The sequence below is a fragment of the Daphnia carinata genome, chromosome 3 (assembly GCF_022539665.2).
Source record: "Daphnia carinata strain CSIRO-1 chromosome 3, CSIRO_AGI_Dcar_HiC_V3, whole genome shotgun sequence".
Classification (NCBI taxonomy): domain Eukaryota; kingdom Metazoa; phylum Arthropoda; class Branchiopoda; order Diplostraca; family Daphniidae; genus Daphnia; species Daphnia carinata.
Genome location: NC_081333.1, coordinates 10,575,667 through 10,593,129, shown reverse-complemented (window position 1 = coordinate 10,593,129; position 17,463 = coordinate 10,575,667). Strand labels below are relative to the sequence as shown.

Here is a 17,463-nt window from a genome sequence, read left to right as displayed (position 1 = left end):
AAAAGAAGAAAAGTCGGGCTTATTTAGTAGGGCTTATCTAGTCGGGCTTAGATTTTTTTTCTGCAAAAACGGACACTTATCAAAATTAGTTGAATATCACAAAGTATACTCAAAATTGAATGCTGATTCTGAGAAAATTTTTACTTTTTTCATTAACCCAACCACTTCGGAAATACACCGAATATTTCTGCTGCGCTAGCGACATAGCGTACTGGCGCGCTAGCATTGTGTCCAATGTTCGGTGTATTTAGAAAACGATTAACCTAATGAAAAAAATAGCAATTTTCTCGGAATCAGCATTCAACTTTTAGTATATCCTGTGATATTCAAGCAATTGCGATGAGTGTCAGTTTTTGCACAAGGAATTTTTAAGCCCGACTAACGCTGACTAATTAAGCCCGACATTTCAATATTTTTTTTTTATTTTCAAAAATACAGATGTGACATTAAAATGCGTTATGTTTTTGAAAACATCGTTCATTTGTGAACGTAATGCGTAGTTCTTATTGATTTCCAAGAGATTTTGGTTTTTGGCCGATTTTGACAAAAGTGAGAAGGCTATAGCCTTCCCATTTTTTCATTTTTGGCTAAAATCTAGATTTCGTTAAAAATACATCATTTCGACTGGAAATCACACGAGGATCACGAAAATTGACGTTATTTTTTCTTGGGACTGATAGTTCTAGAGTTTTTTTACTTTAAAGTGGTTCTGGGATTTAAAAAATAAGCCCGACAAAATAAGCCCGACTTTTCCTATTTAAAAATTATATCATTAAATCGAGATAACTATATATGCTTTAAGTTCAAAATTTAATAAGGAAAACGAAAATGAACTTTGTTTTAAAGTAGAGCTTATGGTTTGGTAAAAAACTTTGATGTGTCACGCTAGCGCTATAGTGTACTGGCGCGCTAGTCAGTTCTTCGATTCAGCGGGGCCAAAACAGCACACTTTTTTAATTTATTTCCAAAATGGCTGCTTTGACGAGAAAACCACTAACATAATCGAACTCAGAACACATCAACTCACTTCCATTTTAGTAGTGCCACGTGATTTTTATCGAATTCCGAGAGATGTCGTTTTTTGCCGATTTTGGCAAAAGTGGGAAGGCTATAGCCTTCTCACTTTTTCATTTTTCGCTAAATTTAAAATTTGGATTAAAATATATTATTTCGATGCAGAATTGAATGCTTATCACGAAAATCAAATATATTTTTCAATTGGTCTTATGATTTTTTAATTAAACGTAAAAAAAAAAAAAAAAAAAAATAAGAAAACTCGGGCTTATTTAGTCGGGCTTAAAATTTTTTTCCATAAAAACTGAACACTCACCAAAATTGGTTGAATGTCACAGGATACACTAAAAGTTGAATGCTGATTCCGGTAAAATTAGTATTTTTTTCATTAAGTTAATCGTTTTTGAAATACACCGAATATTTGACAAAATGCTAGCTCGCCAGTGCGCTACAGCGCTTGCGCGATGCAGCAGAAATATCCGGTGGACTCGGATTGCGAAGTCACAGAATCCCGAAAGTTTCTAATCAAAAAGTCCTGAATTTCTTGCCAAAATTTTGTAATTTCTGCTACAATGACGATAAGTGAACATGATATTTCCGAGTTTTATACACCCGATTTTTTCTGTCTGAACAAAGATGTGATGCATTGTGCATTAAAAGAATTAGTGACTCATACCGGTTAATACACCATCTGTGTTTTACTTGCGATTTTTTATGCTATGTATTGTTCGGAAACATCAAGCAATGATCTTTTCGATTCAGATTAAGGATGTAGTGTGGATTGAAACTTTTCCCTTTATGTTAGTCTCCCTAGTGAACGTTGTATATGTTCAGAAGTAACGGCAACGTGAATAAAAAATAAAAAAAGGGAAAGAGGAACAAGCAAAGTGCAACACCAATCTTTCGCAAAAGAGACTGATTTCACCGGGAAGCAAATTACCCTTGGGCACCTTTTGAATGCAAATGTCGTCAAACGTTTATGGAAAGAGCGTTATATCGGAAGAGATTAACATAAGCTTCTATGGGTCTTCTAAAGCTCGCAAACATGGATGATCTTATTATGCTATTAAACCGCCAAAATGTCGGTAAAGATTCAGAAGTAAAACGATTATTTGGAAATCTAAGAATAGAGAGTCTTGTCAATCCATTCGTCGAGCGTAAAAGTAGCCCGTTTGGTGTTGTACGGGTCTCGCTCTTTAAAGGCCTCTGTAATAATGAAGCATATTTTAGATGAAACTCTCTAGTCACACACATGAAATTTGGAAAAAATGAAAGTGAAATTGCGTACCAATCATGGATTTCATTTTGATGGCACACATGATGAAATCGTCAAACGCCAGGGTTCCTCGTCGATCACCGTAACGCAAAACCAGCGCATTTAAGACGTGATAGTTTAGACGATAACCAACGGCATGGAGTGCAGAGCGCAACTCTAATGTGCTTAGCGAATTGCTACGATCGCGGTCGTACAATTTGAACGTGTTCTAGTTTTAAATAAAAAATAAATGGGTATAATCGAATGGGGTTTGAAAACACGTAAATGATATGCTTTGCTCTACCTTCCAAGTTTGAATATCAGACCAAAGCTTTTTGAACTCATCCAAACCAAGTTTTCCGGAGTGATCCTGATCCAACATAGCGATCATGCTGCGGCAGACGTCTTTGCTGAATCCCTCGAATACAAATTCTGTAACCGACGCCATGCGTCATCAAAAACAGGAAAAATACTGTTAACTGAGTTCAGCTTTACGTTGTGAGCTCTTCTACATTATTAAATCATGCAATAACGAGTTAAGAAAAGTTATGAACAAACGATGAAATCAAGTATTATTAAATGTAGTAGAAAGCGGTAAGAAGGTTAAAGTAAAGTTGCAAATGCAATCCTATTTTATTCCTTTTGATAAAGACCCAAAGTAAAGAAGTTATGGAGAAGGAAATAACAAAGTTGGATTCATTTTTCAATGAACCATTTGACATCCCCATGCCCTTACCCTCACCAAAGCAGTCTTATTCATTGACCAGGAGACACTAACGGGAACGTAAGTCTCGGTAATAGTCTCTAACTTAGAAAAAATTTTGATAATCCGTCGCAAGAAAATGCTTGTCGCTCGCTACTTTGTCGAGGTTTTTGTGTCTTTAGAGCCAAAAAAAGTCTCTTTGGCTACGTGTACGAAAGAAAAAGAAAAACAAGGAGAGTGTCTTCAATCGTCTAACGAGTGATCAGCTAAGGGCTCAAAACGACTAGCCTTACCCTCTGAAGATTCTGCATGGTCCGGTTCCGAATTCCCGACAGGATTTTTTCCCCAACGTATTTGTTGCAAGGATTCATTTCAATTAGTTGTGGTTAATGTGTTGAATTACGGGTATTCTAAAATCTACTACGAATAAAAATCCAACTGGATTGCAAACCGAAACAGCGATGCCATGGCAGACACATAAACGGATGAAACACTTCGAACCAATTGCGGTATTAAATCCACTACGCAACAACACCAATGATCCCAAGTAAAGGGCATACAAAACCTGTACAGCAATTCAAACATCGGTAGATAAAAGAACCGTAAATATTTACCACGCTGGAAGGAAGTATTAAGAACGTTTTGTAGTTCGACCCAATCGATCTCCATGTCAACTCCAGCAACGCGGCGGAACAGCTGGACAACATCACTGGAGTCGTCAAAAGTATCATTACTTTTAACCTGTAAATAATTGCCAAAAATTCCTATGAAAATGCGTTGCGAAAAAATGTTTAAATTGAGAATAGACTTGTCTTTCGAAACAACATTGCTAAATTTGTGAAAATTAAGACACACTTCAAATTCTTGGAACTAGCAATGCAATACGTTTTACAGGTAAAGATGCTATTCTTGTTACTCCAGAACGTAGATAGATGAATGTTTAATGAATAAAAATGATTTGCCCACAGTCGTCTACGCTAAAGCACTCGTTTGATAGTTCAAAGCAAATCCAAAGAACGCTGCTGAAAATGAACTGTATACGGGTACTTTTACGCAAAAAATTGTAAGGCGTAAAATATTCAAAGTTAAATTTGCAAGCGGGTTCAGGGTATACGAAATATCGTCATATAGGATTTTTTAAAGCGCTGTCTCACAGTCTAAACTTACGTGATAAAAGTGTTTGCCTTTGTTGTGCTTCCGGCCAGTATTACCCTAGTAGAAAAGATTCGTGTGCCACGTCAAAGAAAGTAAGGAAATAAGAATTTTAAAAAAATTATGATAAAAAAATATGAAGAGGAACGACGTTCAGCAGTCGAAAAAATAAAAATGAATAAACAAGCGACAGGCGACAGGAAAGACTAAGTAATAAAACCAAAGTCGTCATGCTATCGGCCGTGCCGTCATCGAAATGGCAAGGGACTTTCAAAAAATGTCTTGCTTTTATTGGCAAAAATGGAAAAGTGCTTACTTGATCATCTGCTTCACCGATATCCACTTCTTCGTCGTTCTCCCTGAAAAAAGAATTTAATGGAGATTTTATAATGCGCCTACCATACGTTCTGCCAAAAGGACGTAAAACCCCTTTTAAAGATTATGGACGCGCGATGTTGGCTTGGGGGTAATTAAATGTGATGAATATATAATGATTAATTATAGGTTGTTACTCCATGTTGTTCTTCTTTTCAGAGAAGACGCGCAGAATAAATTCACCTTCCTCATTCGGCTCGAATGTTGACGGTATAATGGCGTAGACGCCCGGTGGAAGCTTGAATCGACAACTGACTTCTCGTAAGTTGATGAACGATGGTGACCTAGCCACAGATGCGTTGTACTTAAAAAATTTGTTGTCAAGTGGTTTCGGCGCTGTGTCAGGATTTTTAAGCTGTTGAATTTTGTTTCAAGTACCGTGATTAACCATTATCTACAGATATTTTCGTTGTTCATTCGACATTTTCCTTACGTGATAAATGGTAAAACCAATTGTAAGGCAATCTAGACCAATTTTCCGCTGAGCTCTACGGTTCTTTTGCATCAAAGCCACAATCACCGTACATTTATCGTCATTGTCGTCGTCTAAATTTCATTAGAAGAGGATTTAGTTACAACGTTGAATAAAATCTGAAATAATAGACGAAATACTAACCATCCGGATCTTCCAGTGTAATACGATATTGTGGATTCAGATGAAAAGTGGCTATAATGAAGGAAAAATAAACTAATGAAACACTCGCTTGATCCGGAAAACATTAATTCCCATGATTATTTTTTAAATCATGCAATTACGAAATTACTTCGCTGGATTTAGTCATATTACGCAAAGCTTTTGTGTAGCTAACGTCTATAATATCAAAACAGCAGCTCTCTATCGTTTTCGGAAGTTTAAAAATAACTATGCGTGCGTGCGTCTTTCGCCACTGATTTTTTTTCTCAGTAAACTAAAGAAAAAAAAAAGGAGGAAAGAAGGAAAAAAGGAGAACATTTATGTTCTTTGTCGGTAGAGCGGTTTTGCCGAGGACTTTCCGTTTCCTGTGCGGATTGATTCATTATCAGCAATAGGCACGCCATTTCGTGACGGCAATAATTAATCTCGTTGGGAATAGGCGGTTTCATGATTACAGGCAGTGCTTTGCTTCTATCATAAATACTGTATCTTGCAACGGATGCATCAATACATACTTCGAGAACCTCTAACGCAATAGATTCGTATTGATATAAAGCTGATGTGTAAGTAACATACCTAAATGATTCCTGCAGCCGCCAGCAGATGCACCTTTAACCCAGTTTCCAGCAAACTCGTTTGCTGACCAACGTTTTGATGTACCATCAGACAACTCCTCTTCTTCTAAGGAATCGGCGTTCAGATTGACTATCTCTAGGCGAGAATACTGAGCAGAGAAATCGCGAAACGACATCCAAAATTCGCCATCGCGATCGAAAGTCAGTCCCACCTCCTCCTTCTCGTCTTCCGGGATGAACTGCCATTCCGGGGATCTGTAATAAGCAAACGAATGGTGTTGGTGTTATCAGAAATTGTCGAATGGGTATCATGTTAACACTATTATTACTGATCGCTCCATGCGCCTTTCCACTCGGCTTCATTCCCCCAAGGATTTCGAATACGGATCATGGGAATCTGCCCCGACATTCGAGGAGTGCGGATGTCCATCATTTTCACGCTTGTAATGCTATAGGCATGACCTTTAATCAAACCCAACGGTGTTTCGGCTTCTAACTGGTCAGGATCCGGCTGCATAGTCAAACGTTGATTGGCAATAAAATAATGAAAAGTGAATGAAGTGACTATAGGTCCAACCTCAATTGCGCAGCTCATTAGTGATGAGCGTTGGTGAGCTTTAAGTAAAATCTTGAAAAGATTAGGAGGTGCTTGGTTCATTTCGTACATTTCGCTCACTCCGCCAGTAAAGTCTTCCATAGCCTCACACGTAGTGCCACCTTTTAAGGCTTCGTAGCCACCGTGGAGCCTGTGTTAGTAAAGCGAAATAGAGTTTCACCTATGAGTTTTCACGAAATTGAACTGTCACATCAAGGGATTGGTTTGCTTACTTGGCATATGCTTTTTCCAACAGAGCGCTCCAAAATTCATTTTTTGTTTGTGATTGCAAAAACACCAGTTTTCCATCACAGGTTGGCAAGCGATCGTCTACCACGACATCCACCCAGGTGCCGTACTGCCAGATCCTAGATTGGAGTTTCGAAAAAGATATTTCAACAGCGGGAATTTTCAATGCGGTATCGACAGGATGAAGTAGTACCGGAAATGAAAAATTCCTGCATAATTATCGGTGAAACTTTGATCTTCAGGCACAACTTGATGAAACAGTTTTGGGTTAAGAGTCAGGCTAGCCATGGCAGCAAGCAGCCAGCAATCGCCTATATATTGAAAAAAACAAAAAAAACAAGCATAATAAGAAATAGACTCACTGCCAAATGTTTAGTTAGCGCGGAGCTAATCGCTACAGTTGTTGCAATATACTGCGTAATGGAAGTAACTGAGTAAACGAAGTCTAACTTGAATGGTAACCAGCGGAAACAAACACAGTGCTTCAATTGCAATACAAACTTCAACTGTTGCCAAGAGTTTATGATGAACTTAATGAGGAAAAGGCAGCATATTATTTAAAACAGAATTGTACCTAATTCGCCTTGCTGCACGTCGAATCGTGAAGCTCCTTCGACGAAGAGTTGTGGATCCTCGACGATTTCCTAAATTATTTAAATATGTATTTATTTGTTTAGCCGTAATTATAGAATGTCATGCTGATTGAGGCTAAAAATGAATTATGACCAATCGTTTCGTTTATCTACTCAGACAAAATGGCACAAGAAGTTGCACTTACTGTTGGCCTCAACCAGACAAAGTCGCGAGCAGTCCGCCGGCTGTAGTAGATTGACGAAGTGTCCGCTGGAAAAGACGCATCCTCGAAAAGGGTTCCATTTTGTAGACAGCTATCTCGGATTTGAACGAAATCTTGCACGTTCTGACGGGCTTTAATTGAGGCGCCCTTCTCACCCAACTGCCATAAGATTGTGGTACGTAAAATGATAAATGGATTTGATCAATAATTGCTCATCTTTAAGCAAGCAGGAGTTTCCTAGTTACGAAATAGTTCACATGTTATGTTTATCAATGTTGTGGATAATTTTACGCTTTTGATAATTAATTAATAATGAGAGATAAGTCGCGCTAGAGATTGCCCCGTGATCTACGTACACGAAGCGCGACAATGCATTCTCGTAATTAACGAAAATATGTTTATTACTAAACCACGTTTTAGATTTGAGTTTAATCAGAACGGATCCACAAGAACAATTTAGTACAAAAAATTTGGCTCAACTTCTGTGGCCGCTTTAGGCCAATAAACATAGCGGGAACTAGAAAGATAATAACCGGAATAGCATATGTTGTAAATTAAAATACATACTCTAGTAGTGGGGAAAATCGTTTTTGGCTGTTTGAAAGCCATGCTCGTATTTGGATGATGCCAATTGTTAACAATTGACTGCGTGTACAATTCCAAATGGTTTGAAAACAGTTATCAGACTAAACGAAATAGACGAAAAAAACCAAACGTACGTCTATTCATTTCTTCACAAATTCTTGATAAGAATACAGTATTTCATAGCTCAATCGGTACCAAATCTAAAGGTAGATACCGTACTATTGGCTCTTTGTTATTACAAAAACAAGACCTCCCAAAACATGTGTGTGGAAGTGCAATCCTTATCTACAATATATTATACTCTACAGGTGGCGGCCGTGTGAACTTCGAAAACGTAAGCAAAGAACTGCAGACTGTTACGATAGCAGTAGATATAAGAAAACTAGGGTAGGCAGGAGAAGATTTGGAAAATATGCGTTGAGCTCATTTCGCAGAATGCGATAACTCACGTTGTAGATTGTAAAGTTCCCGTAGGTATAAGGCATTTCGATTTCACAACAGGATTTTTTTTCGAATGTCGTACGTGACTACACGAATATCCACGGCGTTATGGCAAAACCAACACTAAGGGATAATGCAGATACTTTTTGCAGCGATGAACGAGGCAAACAAAAACAGCTGACAATAATGTTTAGCTGCTCGCTATGCAGGAAAGTTGGCACCAGTTCTGCACTTTAGCCAAAAAATCGATAGGTGATACTAAGCATGCGTAGGACACAGTTCTTCTACCTCGTCGACAATGCTCTCAGCCACAAACTGCACGAGACAAATACTTGAGGCCGATGTCGATCGGACGAACAACGAATTTTTCTAAAACCCCGGACGCGCACTTTCTAATGTACTAGATGTGGTGAATTGAACGACACGATATCCGGTAGAATTACTGCTTGGTTGACCATCAAGGATATGGCCTTCAAACTGCCGCTTTCTACCACCGGTAATGACTCCCTGTCTTCCCATCCATTCGATTTCTACCATCTGAAATTACCGACAAGCCCTAATAACCAACAAACCCGTAATAATTAACAACCCTAGAAAGAGAAGGCCATCTAGGAATTCCCATAATATAGTAGATATGGAATTCAGACCGTTTGATGTGGTTGCGTGACATATAGTTTCAAAGCCACGCAGTAGTTAGCATTCAATCGGAATGCTTGTCGGTGGAAAATAAGCCCATCTTGCTGTTGACACAATGATCAGCGTCATCAACTAATCATAGATTCCTGCCTTTACTATTTTATCTTATGTATTCCAACCGTTATGCAACACGTTCGTTTCATCAGCAATGAAGCAAAATAATTACACTTTAAACCGGGTTTTAAGGTATGCCCATACTTGAGTAACGCGTCACACCCTTTTGAGGGTGTGGCTTGCCTTGAGACCTCAAACTAGTCAACTACTTGAGGCCCAAAAAAGAAGAAATACGAAATTCGACTGCTGGAATATTCCGGAGTATTAAGTTATCTTGCATTCGATAAAAAATGGTTGTTCACTAACGGTGTTCCACTAACGATTCACCTTTTTTGGTTAGGCAACCAGAGAACTAAAACAAAACTCAAGGCCAATGTCGGTCAATTCACATTTTTGAAATCCCAAACATGAGCAACGCCCGTCACATTAAAACAGGAAATCACTCCATGCAAAACAACAATAAACGGGATCATTGCACCGGATTCATTGACTACGGGAAACGCCCGAAGGAAAAATAAAACCCTGTCAATGCAGGTTTTCCCGTGATTAACATTTTAAAAAATATGGACTGGATACTTTAGATTTTTTTTTACGCATTCAGCACCCTAACATTCTTATTCAGCTCTAAATATGGTGTTAATACTTCATTTTATGAGACATTCTTGTGCATAATGTAACGAAAACTATGGTGTTTATGATGGCTGACGTGCGCGAATCTCTGTTGCGGAGGTCTATAAACTAAGCCTAATGCACAACTAAATTCACGACTTTTATAGAGTCTAAAGATCAACACATTGGAGAATCAACACAACTACGGAAGCGATTCGCATGATTACAACTATGTTTGACAAGAGGATGTTTGTGATCCAACGACCTGTTTGTTCAACAAATTTTGTTGAACTTAAGAAAACAAACAGATCCAACTGTGATTTGGCTGAGCTATAAATACCGTAGCGAATGCTTGCCAGAATATTTACGATAGTTCACTCATGTTAACAAAAAAGGGCGGAAAAAAAAGCAACTGATGCATGTCAGTTATAGAATACCCTACATCTAATTAAACGCCAACTAAAAAAAGAAGTATACAAGGCATCTCTGTTTTTTTGGAACAGAAATTCACGTTTTTGCCCTTCTTGTACGGTTGGTAAACATTTTTGGGTCACATCCTGCACTCAGTAATCCATCTTTTACTTTTCTCAAGCTCGTTCTATTTTGAAACTCTAGCGGCAAGGGACAATAGGACAACACGTTAGTGGCAAGCTGTCTGTTTCGCCTTCGCTTTTGCTTTCGTAGCCCGTTGCCGTGCCTAGTAAAAACCGTGGGCCTTGAGCCACCTATTTCGCTTCAAGCTACCACAGAAAGCGAAAATTCCGGTGAGATCATTCTTGACAATGAACACCTTCTCTAGCTCTCGGTGTCAAGGAATTTTTTTGTTCCCATATATTTTCTAAGGTTTGGTTTTAAAAAGAGCTTTGGTCTAACTGATGTGTGGGAGATGATGAACGAAGTGAACATGGATAGATTGCTTTAATGATTGCGTTGACAAACGGACGAAATTAAGCATAACCATGTCTTACCACTTTGAAAGGGCAGGGTGGTCTTGGTGGGGGTGGGTCCTTCCGCCGACTGGGCAAAGAAGTACGCGAAATTTGGTCTAGGGCCATGCCAATCCCTCCACTGGCAAAATTGGCCACCAGATTTGCCGTAGTGTCATCCATTTTGAAGCCACCCAGGCCAAAATTTTTCAAGCCGGCACGGAAGAAATCCATAGTTGCGTTAGGAAGACTTGTGTTATGACTGAAGTCTCTAGGATTTCTTCAAGCGAACTAACAGAAACTTGAATAGCTGCCCGAACGGAAAGATGTGAAAAATCGTGACAGGAAGTCCAATTAGTTTCCGGCTGTCCGTGACGGAAAAAATTTCGAAATTTTTCGATCGGTATCAAAACCGATGTAGACTAGACGGGAACTCAACGTGTATTCACGAGGAATTCCTCAGCAAACTAAACAACACCAGCAAGGCCACTGTCGGACTTCGTACAGAGACGGACGAAGGGCCCAAGATAAATGAGTCAGATCGGCAACGTAACTGCAGACACCAGGCGAGGATACTCTTCCCTCTGTAACTGCGATTGAAGATGTTGCCACGGTGCCACAAAAATGTTTTCGTTTCTCTAAAAGTGCCACGTTTTTTTTCTAAACCTTTTGTGACCTAATTTTCTTCGGTTGCGTACTCAGTATAACCGCAGGGTTCTTACTGACACAAATTATTTTAAACTGATGAAAACGACAGCGTTACTCTTTTCGTGCACTCGAGTGTGGCTGCACGCAAAGATGGCAGGGTGTGGGTTAGCTTTCATTTCTCTTTCTTTTACGCTAGCGTATAATATTATGTAAAAAAAAAAGAAATGGTAGGCGTGACAGACAGGCCTTAGGCAACCTTACACCAAAGGCGACAGAGTTCTCGACTGGCGATATAAAATATAAAATATCAAGGATACTTGAAAGACAGGAACGTATTGCACGGTGCCTTTAATTTTAGTGGGATTCATAAATATGTTTATTCCGCATGCCAACGACCTTCACTTTGCGGAATATGGATGAAAAACTAGGGATCGTCTTCCCCCAGCCATAGCGTCTGGCCTCATCTTTCATCGCGATTCGAGGGTAGTTATTTAGAACACGAAAGTTGAGTTTGCTACGTAGCTCAATCTCTCACGAACCCTCCTGAATAAAAAAAAATAACAAAAATAGTGGGAACCCCCGTCTGATTTCCGATAAAAACACGTGTTGGCCTACATCAAACAAGCTTTCTTTTTGTACAAACTCCTCATTTCCATAGGAAAACCACGGAGAAACTAGAAGCTAGGAAACCTCTCTTGGCAAAAAAAAAAGAGAGTAGAACGGAGCCAGCAACTATAGAAAAACTGTGACAAAGCACGCGACTTGTCCCACCACTTGAAAAAAAAAAAAAAAAATCCCTCAAGACACATATTATCATGCAATGTTTTTTGGCATGAGGGTCCCTGCGTAATTTCCGGAGCTACCCTGTACCACATTATTGATCGGCCCAAAATGTTGTGTGCATTGGCAATATTTGCACTATGTCGCCATATTGTAGACGCGAAATTAATAACTTGAAATACGAAGCCACCATGTCATAGAGTACAGAACTATTAAAAAGGATGATAAGAATATAATTTAGAAAATAAAATGTGTAATTAACCTTAAGGGATAAATTAAGATTCTACTTTCCCATATTTGGAGTAACAGATAGAATTTTTAAAAACCAAGGCAAAACAAAAATTGCCCGTATACCTTATGCTGTGGATACGATGAATTTTCTGATAAAATTAAAACTGCGTTACAAAGTTTTTGTTGGTTCCGCATCGCACAACGGGATCTACTGCGCTTCTCAGAATTCCCTTCTGAGGAAGATTGATGTGAAGCAATTTTCGGGAGCCTTCAGAAAAAACGGTTTGGTTAAAACATAATTAAACTTTTTTGATTGAACGGGTACAACATAAGCCTTTTAACTTTTTAGAATCAACTGCATTGATATACATTTACCTCTGAAAGTTGCATATCGGGTTGAAGTTGGGTGCTGTCAAGTCTGAGAATTTAAATATATTGGCATTCGCCATAGCGTGCACAAGAAAGTGTATACAAAATGCACTACATCCGCCACATGTTGACACTCGAGTGACGACTTCTCAAGAAATGACCAAAAAAGCAACTGAACACGAAAAGTGATTTCTCTTCAACTCTGCACGTGATGGTCTCATTGCCCAAACATATGCTCGTTGCTCCGGTTCCTCTCCACCCCTACATTCCCTATCTGCACTTGTTCGCAAGTCACTTTTGTTATTGGTTTTCGACTCTTACACAAAACGGAACCTTTTAAGCAGGCGCAGTTGTCGAGAAAAGCATAGACTACAGATCCATTTTCTCATTTGCGACAAGAATTGACTGCTCTGCAGTCATCGATAATACCCAGATGTTTTCTTTCTATTCTTAGACATTTGCGGAAAGGGTAAATGGAGAAGTTGTGCTTCCGTTTCCTATGTCAACAGCCTATGGTTACCGGATGTATGGTGTTGCTAATGGCAACTTCAGCAGATAACCATGTTTATTCTATAATATTGTACAGCTATTAAAAACCAACCCAACTGAAAGCTCTTGCGCTACCAACAACAATTATTTGGGTCCCAGCATATCCTCAGGTTTTACCCATTCATTGAACTGCTCCTCCGTCAAATAACCAAGTTTGAGGGCAGTTTCCTTCAGCGTGGAGCCTTCTTTATGCGCTGTTTTGGCTATTTTAGCAGCCTGTAAAATAGAACACAATATAAATCAATGTTCATCAATGAACCTGTCTCATGCGAAATATAACCTTGTCATAACCGATGTGTGGATTCAGGGCTGTAACAAGCATCAGCGATTCATGTAATAGCTTATTAATGCGATCACGATTGGCTTCAATTCCGACAACGCAATTCTTTGTAAACGCGTTACAGCTGTCGGACAACAACCGAATGGATCGGAGTACATTAGAAACGATCATCGGCTTGAAAACGTTTAGTTCGAAATGTCCGTTGCTTCCACCAATCGTTACCGCCACGTGGTTACCCATTACCTGTGCTGCAACCATGGTTATGGCTTCACACTGCGTGGGATTCACTTTTCCTATAATAACCGCAAAGTAAAATAATAACGTATGAGAATTGATGCTTTTTAGCTCTGTACAAAAACGTTGCTTTCTATGAGTAGAGTACACCCCTTCAATGTTACCTGGCATAATAGAGGAACCCGGTTCGTTTTCAGGCAGTGATAATTCCCCCAATCCACAGCGAGGTCCAGAAGCCAAAAATCGAATATCATTGGCAATTTTCATGAGGCTAACGGCTACCGTGTTCAAAGATCCTGACATCTGAACAAGGGCATCATGAGAAGCAAGGGCTTCAAATTTGTTTGGTGCCGTGACGAAAGGCAATCCTAGAGCATTTTTACGCATAAGGAAAGCGTGCATAAAGTAGTGGACACCCTCTAGTTACCTGTAAGTTCAGAAACTCGAGCGGCGACTTTTTCAGCAAAGCCGATTCGCGTATTCAACCCAGTTCCAACAGCGGTGCCACCAGCTGCCAGCATATACACATGTGGAAGTGAAGCTTTGACACGCTCGATCGCGAATGCGATTTGTTGAGCATATCCACTAAATTCTTGGCCTAAAGTCAAAGGTGTTGCATCCTACAAACAAATTAAAAAAAAAAAACATTTATTACACTAAAATACATCTTCACGTTTGACCAACAGGAACGTACCTGAGTATGTGTACGACCAATTTTTATGATATCTTGAAATTCCTTGGCCTTTGCATCAATTGCGTCGTGAAGTTTTTCAAGACTGGGCAATAAACTGCTTGTCACTTCAACTGCAACTGCAATGTGCATGGCAGTGGGATATGTGTCATTGGAACTCTATTATTCATAAAATATGATTCAAGTAAACTAGAAACATAAACAAAATAAATTGTTTAAAAACCTGGCTTTTGTTAACATGATCATTTGGATGAACAGGTTTTTTGCTACCCAAAACACCACCCAAAATTTCAATTGCACGATTGCTAATAACTTCATTGACATTCATATTTGACTGTGTTCCTGAACCCGTTTGCCAAATAACTAATGGAAAATGCTCAGCATACAAAGATCCACTTATAACCTAATAAACAAGGAAGAATTACACAATTTGCTTACATATTTTTCCCCAATTAACTGTGAAAGATATGGAGCTCTGAATACCTCATCACAAGCTTGACTTATTGAAGCGGCAATTTTGGGATCCAGCCCATAATCCTGGTTGACTTCTGCTGCTGCTTTCTTTAGTACTCCAAATGCTTTGATTACTGGCAACTAGATGAAATTGAAAGAAAATATTGCTGTAGGAATACATATTTCAGCACATGATATGGTGCTTACAGGCATCTTTTCAGATTCTCCACCAATTGGAAAATTCATAGTTGAACGAACAGTTTGTGCTCCATAGTATTTGTCATTTGGAACTTGTAGTTCCCCAAATGTATCTGCTTCAGTTCGATAACCACTAGCCATCTGTGATAAAAACAAAAAAATGTTATAATGTGTAAAAATTTCTAGACCAAAAAATGAAAAAGCATTCGAATACCGTTCTCTGGGCTGTAGTCGCCAAGACAAAAGAACATCTACTCAACAACTGCTCCACGGACTTCACTAGACCCACTTTCATTCCTCTCGAATTCAAGGTCGACCTTGAAATGTAGCTGGGAATAAGATGCATCGAGTTAGCCATGGTAAAACTTAAGGTCTTTTCTGCTCGAAGTCGCTGTATTATTCAGCTGTGAAGCCGGAAAAGGTATCTGACTGTACAGTTCAGGACAAGTCTTTTTTGCTGCCAATACCCGGTAAATCGTATATGCGTATCGTGTACCAGTGTATCGTGGAAAACGATCATGGAAGGTGGAATCTGGAATGGCTTTTCTCTCCTCTAATGGGAAGAGCTTAACAAAGAGCGTATAAATAACTAAATACCATGTTATGGAAGCAGCGAAGCATGGAACGTTATACCAGATATTGTTTGAAAATCACCGAAAGGACGAAGACGGTGGTTATAACGTACTTGAATAGGTGTATTTGCGTCTCTTTTTTTTTAGGCTAGGTGTAAATAACAGAACGTGATGCACTTATTGTTAGCCCGGTTGATCATGATTTACGCTTTTATCAATATTCTATAATAGGATTTCCAGTTGGAACCAATATTTGATTATTTGCACGGATCGTTAGAGCGTGAAGTAATCATTTTCTTCTTCGAAATATCCTTCCCTCTAACAATTTCCATCGTTGAAGACTCCGCCTATTTCCAACGTTATTTCCACGCTGTACTGATTCACGTTCCAAACACACGATATACACAGTCCACCACGGTGCGGCGGCGAAAACTTTTTAAAACAAGCTTTTCAAATTCTTGATTGTTTGAACTGGCCTTAAAGCAAATATTTTAACTTTAGCTTGCCCATCTTCATTTTCAATTTGTTGGCTGTAAAATGCAGAGCAATAAGCACGACCGATTGTTTCTCGAAATTTTAAAGGAAGAACGTAGTATAGTCACGTTTCTCGATTCTGTCTTTGGATTCCTTTACAGATGGTATTGATAACATACTGAACAATTTGCATTTAGTCGCGTACTTGAAATACTGTGCCTTTGCAATTCTAGCACAGACTTCTTTCAGCATCAAAATGATTCTTCTGGAAAAGTTGGGTTTCCAGGTGGTGTAGCTAAGGACATTGTACAGAAATTGTTCCAAAGATATGAAAATCAGACTCATTACGAGAAACAGGCTGCTGTACTAGGGAATATGGCATCGAATGACAGTGATGTCCCTTCAGCCTGTCAAGAGGTTGTGTTGGGTATTGAAGCAGATACACCTGAACCATTAATAGTCGAAACAAGTAATGGTGCCTTGAGAAAAATGGAGGTAAATGAAGAAAAAAATGTTAGGGAAGTGTATAATGGAGATGATCGGGGAACCTACAGGTATGCATTGTTAAACTCTAGTATGAAAAATATTCTGTAAAAGCTATTTTTGCAAGGTGGAGTCAAACCCTAGGTGACATTGATGTTTTCATTCCAGTCACAAAGGACATCCAAAAAGCTAAACAAGTCAATGTGAAAATTGATCCTCTCCATCTCCAAGTTGCAACTGTTGGACAGGAGGGAAGCTGTGTTTTAATAGACCAAACATTCCCACACAGAGTTATACCAGATGAGTGTCTATGGAGCTTTGATGGAGAACATGTTCAGGTAGCAAGAATTTTGAAAGTATAAAGTTTTCAAATTTATTTCAAATCTTAATTCTAGGTCAATCTGGAGAAAAAAGAAGAACGTTGGTGGGATAGATTGTTTTCTTCTGATCCCCCAATTGATACCAAAAAAATTGATACAGTCATTATGACCAGTGACCTAAGTCAAGAAGAACACATGAAAGTTGAGGAGTTGATAGTTAACCAAGGGACAAGGCAGCAGTTTTCAAATGTAACCTCATAGTAATAACATTAATATGAAGTTCCGATAACCATTTTTTCTTTTGGTTTCATTTGGACTTCATTCAAAACATGGTTTGTGGGGAAAAATCAAATTACTTCTTTGTTAAAATATATTTTCAGGCTTGTCTAGAGCAACCTCTGGAGGATAAAAATTTCAATCACGATCCATTCTCCTGAAGAGTGTAGCGGAATAAAAATAACATGACAAAATTTGGTAATGATGAATGTATTTTCGTTCGTTCTCCGTATTATTTCAAATAAA

At 38.9% G+C, this 17,463-nt stretch overlaps 3 protein-coding genes across 7 annotated transcripts; 1 reads left to right on the top strand and 2 right to left on the bottom strand.

Moving 5' to 3' along the window:
* Positions 1–1,771: 1,771 nt before the first annotated feature.
* On the bottom strand, positions 1,772–11,290 carry LOC130697503 (calpain-B-like). 5 transcript variants are annotated; one of them, XM_057520403.2, is made up of 18 exons: positions 10,702–11,290; positions 7,331–7,507; positions 7,127–7,196; positions 6,746–6,863; positions 6,537–6,671; positions 6,286–6,454; positions 6,038–6,219; positions 5,710–5,963; positions 5,116–5,166; positions 4,933–5,045; positions 4,637–4,854; positions 4,441–4,483; positions 4,140–4,184; positions 3,587–3,713; positions 3,266–3,277; positions 2,574–2,701; positions 2,303–2,498; positions 1,772–2,220 (listed from the first exon to the last, which is right to left on the bottom strand). In XM_057520403.2, exons 1-18 carry the CDS (start codon positions 10,891–10,893, stop codon positions 2,135–2,137), a joined length of 2,316 nt encoding a protein of 771 aa, XP_057376386.1. In that variant the 5' UTR covers positions 10,894–11,290; the 3' UTR covers positions 1,772–2,134. The 5 variants fall into 5 exon arrangements, with proteins under 5 accessions (XP_057376386.1, XP_057376390.1, XP_057376388.1 ...); XM_057520407.2 differs by lacking the exon at positions 10,702–11,290 and adding an exon at positions 8,383–8,666; XM_057520405.2 differs by lacking the exon at positions 4,140–4,184 and having other exon boundaries at positions 10,702–11,289.
* A 1,944-nt stretch (positions 11,291–13,234) lies between these two features.
* On the bottom strand, positions 13,235–15,526 carry LOC130697540 (fumarate hydratase, mitochondrial-like). The gene is made up of 9 exons (XM_057520450.2): positions 15,307–15,526; positions 15,102–15,233; positions 14,925–15,035; positions 14,665–14,844; positions 14,445–14,600; positions 14,178–14,370; positions 13,915–14,118; positions 13,517–13,809; positions 13,235–13,452 (listed from the first exon to the last, which is right to left on the bottom strand). Exons 1-9 carry the CDS (start codon positions 15,448–15,450, stop codon positions 13,321–13,323), a joined length of 1,545 nt encoding a protein of 514 aa, XP_057376433.1. The 5' UTR covers positions 15,451–15,526; the 3' UTR covers positions 13,235–13,320.
* Positions 15,527–16,107: 581 nt separating this feature from the next.
* LOC130697530 (nudC domain-containing protein 3-like) lies at positions 16,108–17,458 on the top strand. Its single transcript, XM_057520439.2, has 5 exons — positions 16,108–16,302; positions 16,372–16,692; positions 16,749–16,959; positions 17,017–17,190; positions 17,322–17,458. The coding sequence occupies exons 1-5, from the start codon at positions 16,202–16,204 to the stop codon at positions 17,376–17,378; spliced, it is 864 nt and encodes a 287-aa protein (XP_057376422.1). The 5' UTR covers positions 16,108–16,201; the 3' UTR covers positions 17,379–17,458.
* The last annotated feature ends 5 nt before the right edge of the window (positions 17,459–17,463 follow it).

Excerpts from the sequence above, each read along its gene's own strand:
- LOC130697503 (XM_057520403.2), bottom strand. The coding sequence starts at position 10,893 with ATGGATTTCTTCCGTGCCGGCTTGAAAAATTTTGGCCTGGGTGGCTTC. Across the intron at positions 6,864-7,126 it reads CGTGCAGCAAGGCGAATTAG|GCGATTGCTGGCTGCTTGCT; the intron begins GTACAATTCTGT and ends TTCAATATATAG. Across the intron at positions 4,855-4,932 it reads TTGGTTTTACCATTTATCAC|CTTAAAAATCCTGACACAGC; the intron begins GTAAGGAAAATG and ends AAAATTCAACAG.
- LOC130697540 (XM_057520450.2), bottom strand. The coding sequence starts at position 15,450 with ATGGCTAACTCGATGCATCTTATTCCCAGCTACATTTCAAGGTCGACC. Across the intron at positions 13,810-13,914 it reads GGGTTCCTCTATTATGCCAG|GAAAAGTGAATCCCACGCAG; the intron begins GTAACATTGAAG and ends CGGTTATTATAG. Across the intron at positions 13,453-13,516 it reads CACACATCGGTTATGACAAG|GCTGCTAAAATAGCCAAAAC; the intron begins GTTATATTTCGC and ends TCTATTTTACAG.
- LOC130697530 (XM_057520439.2), top strand. The coding sequence starts at position 16,202 with ATGCAGAGCAATAAGCACGACCGATTGTTTCTCGAAATTTTAAAGGAA. Across the intron at positions 16,693-16,748 it reads GATGATCGGGGAACCTACAG|GTGGAGTCAAACCCTAGGTG; the intron begins GTATGCATTGTT and ends TATTTTTGCAAG. Across the intron at positions 17,191-17,321 it reads CAAGGCAGCAGTTTTCAAAT|GCTTGTCTAGAGCAACCTCT; the intron begins GTAACCTCATAG and ends ATATATTTTCAG.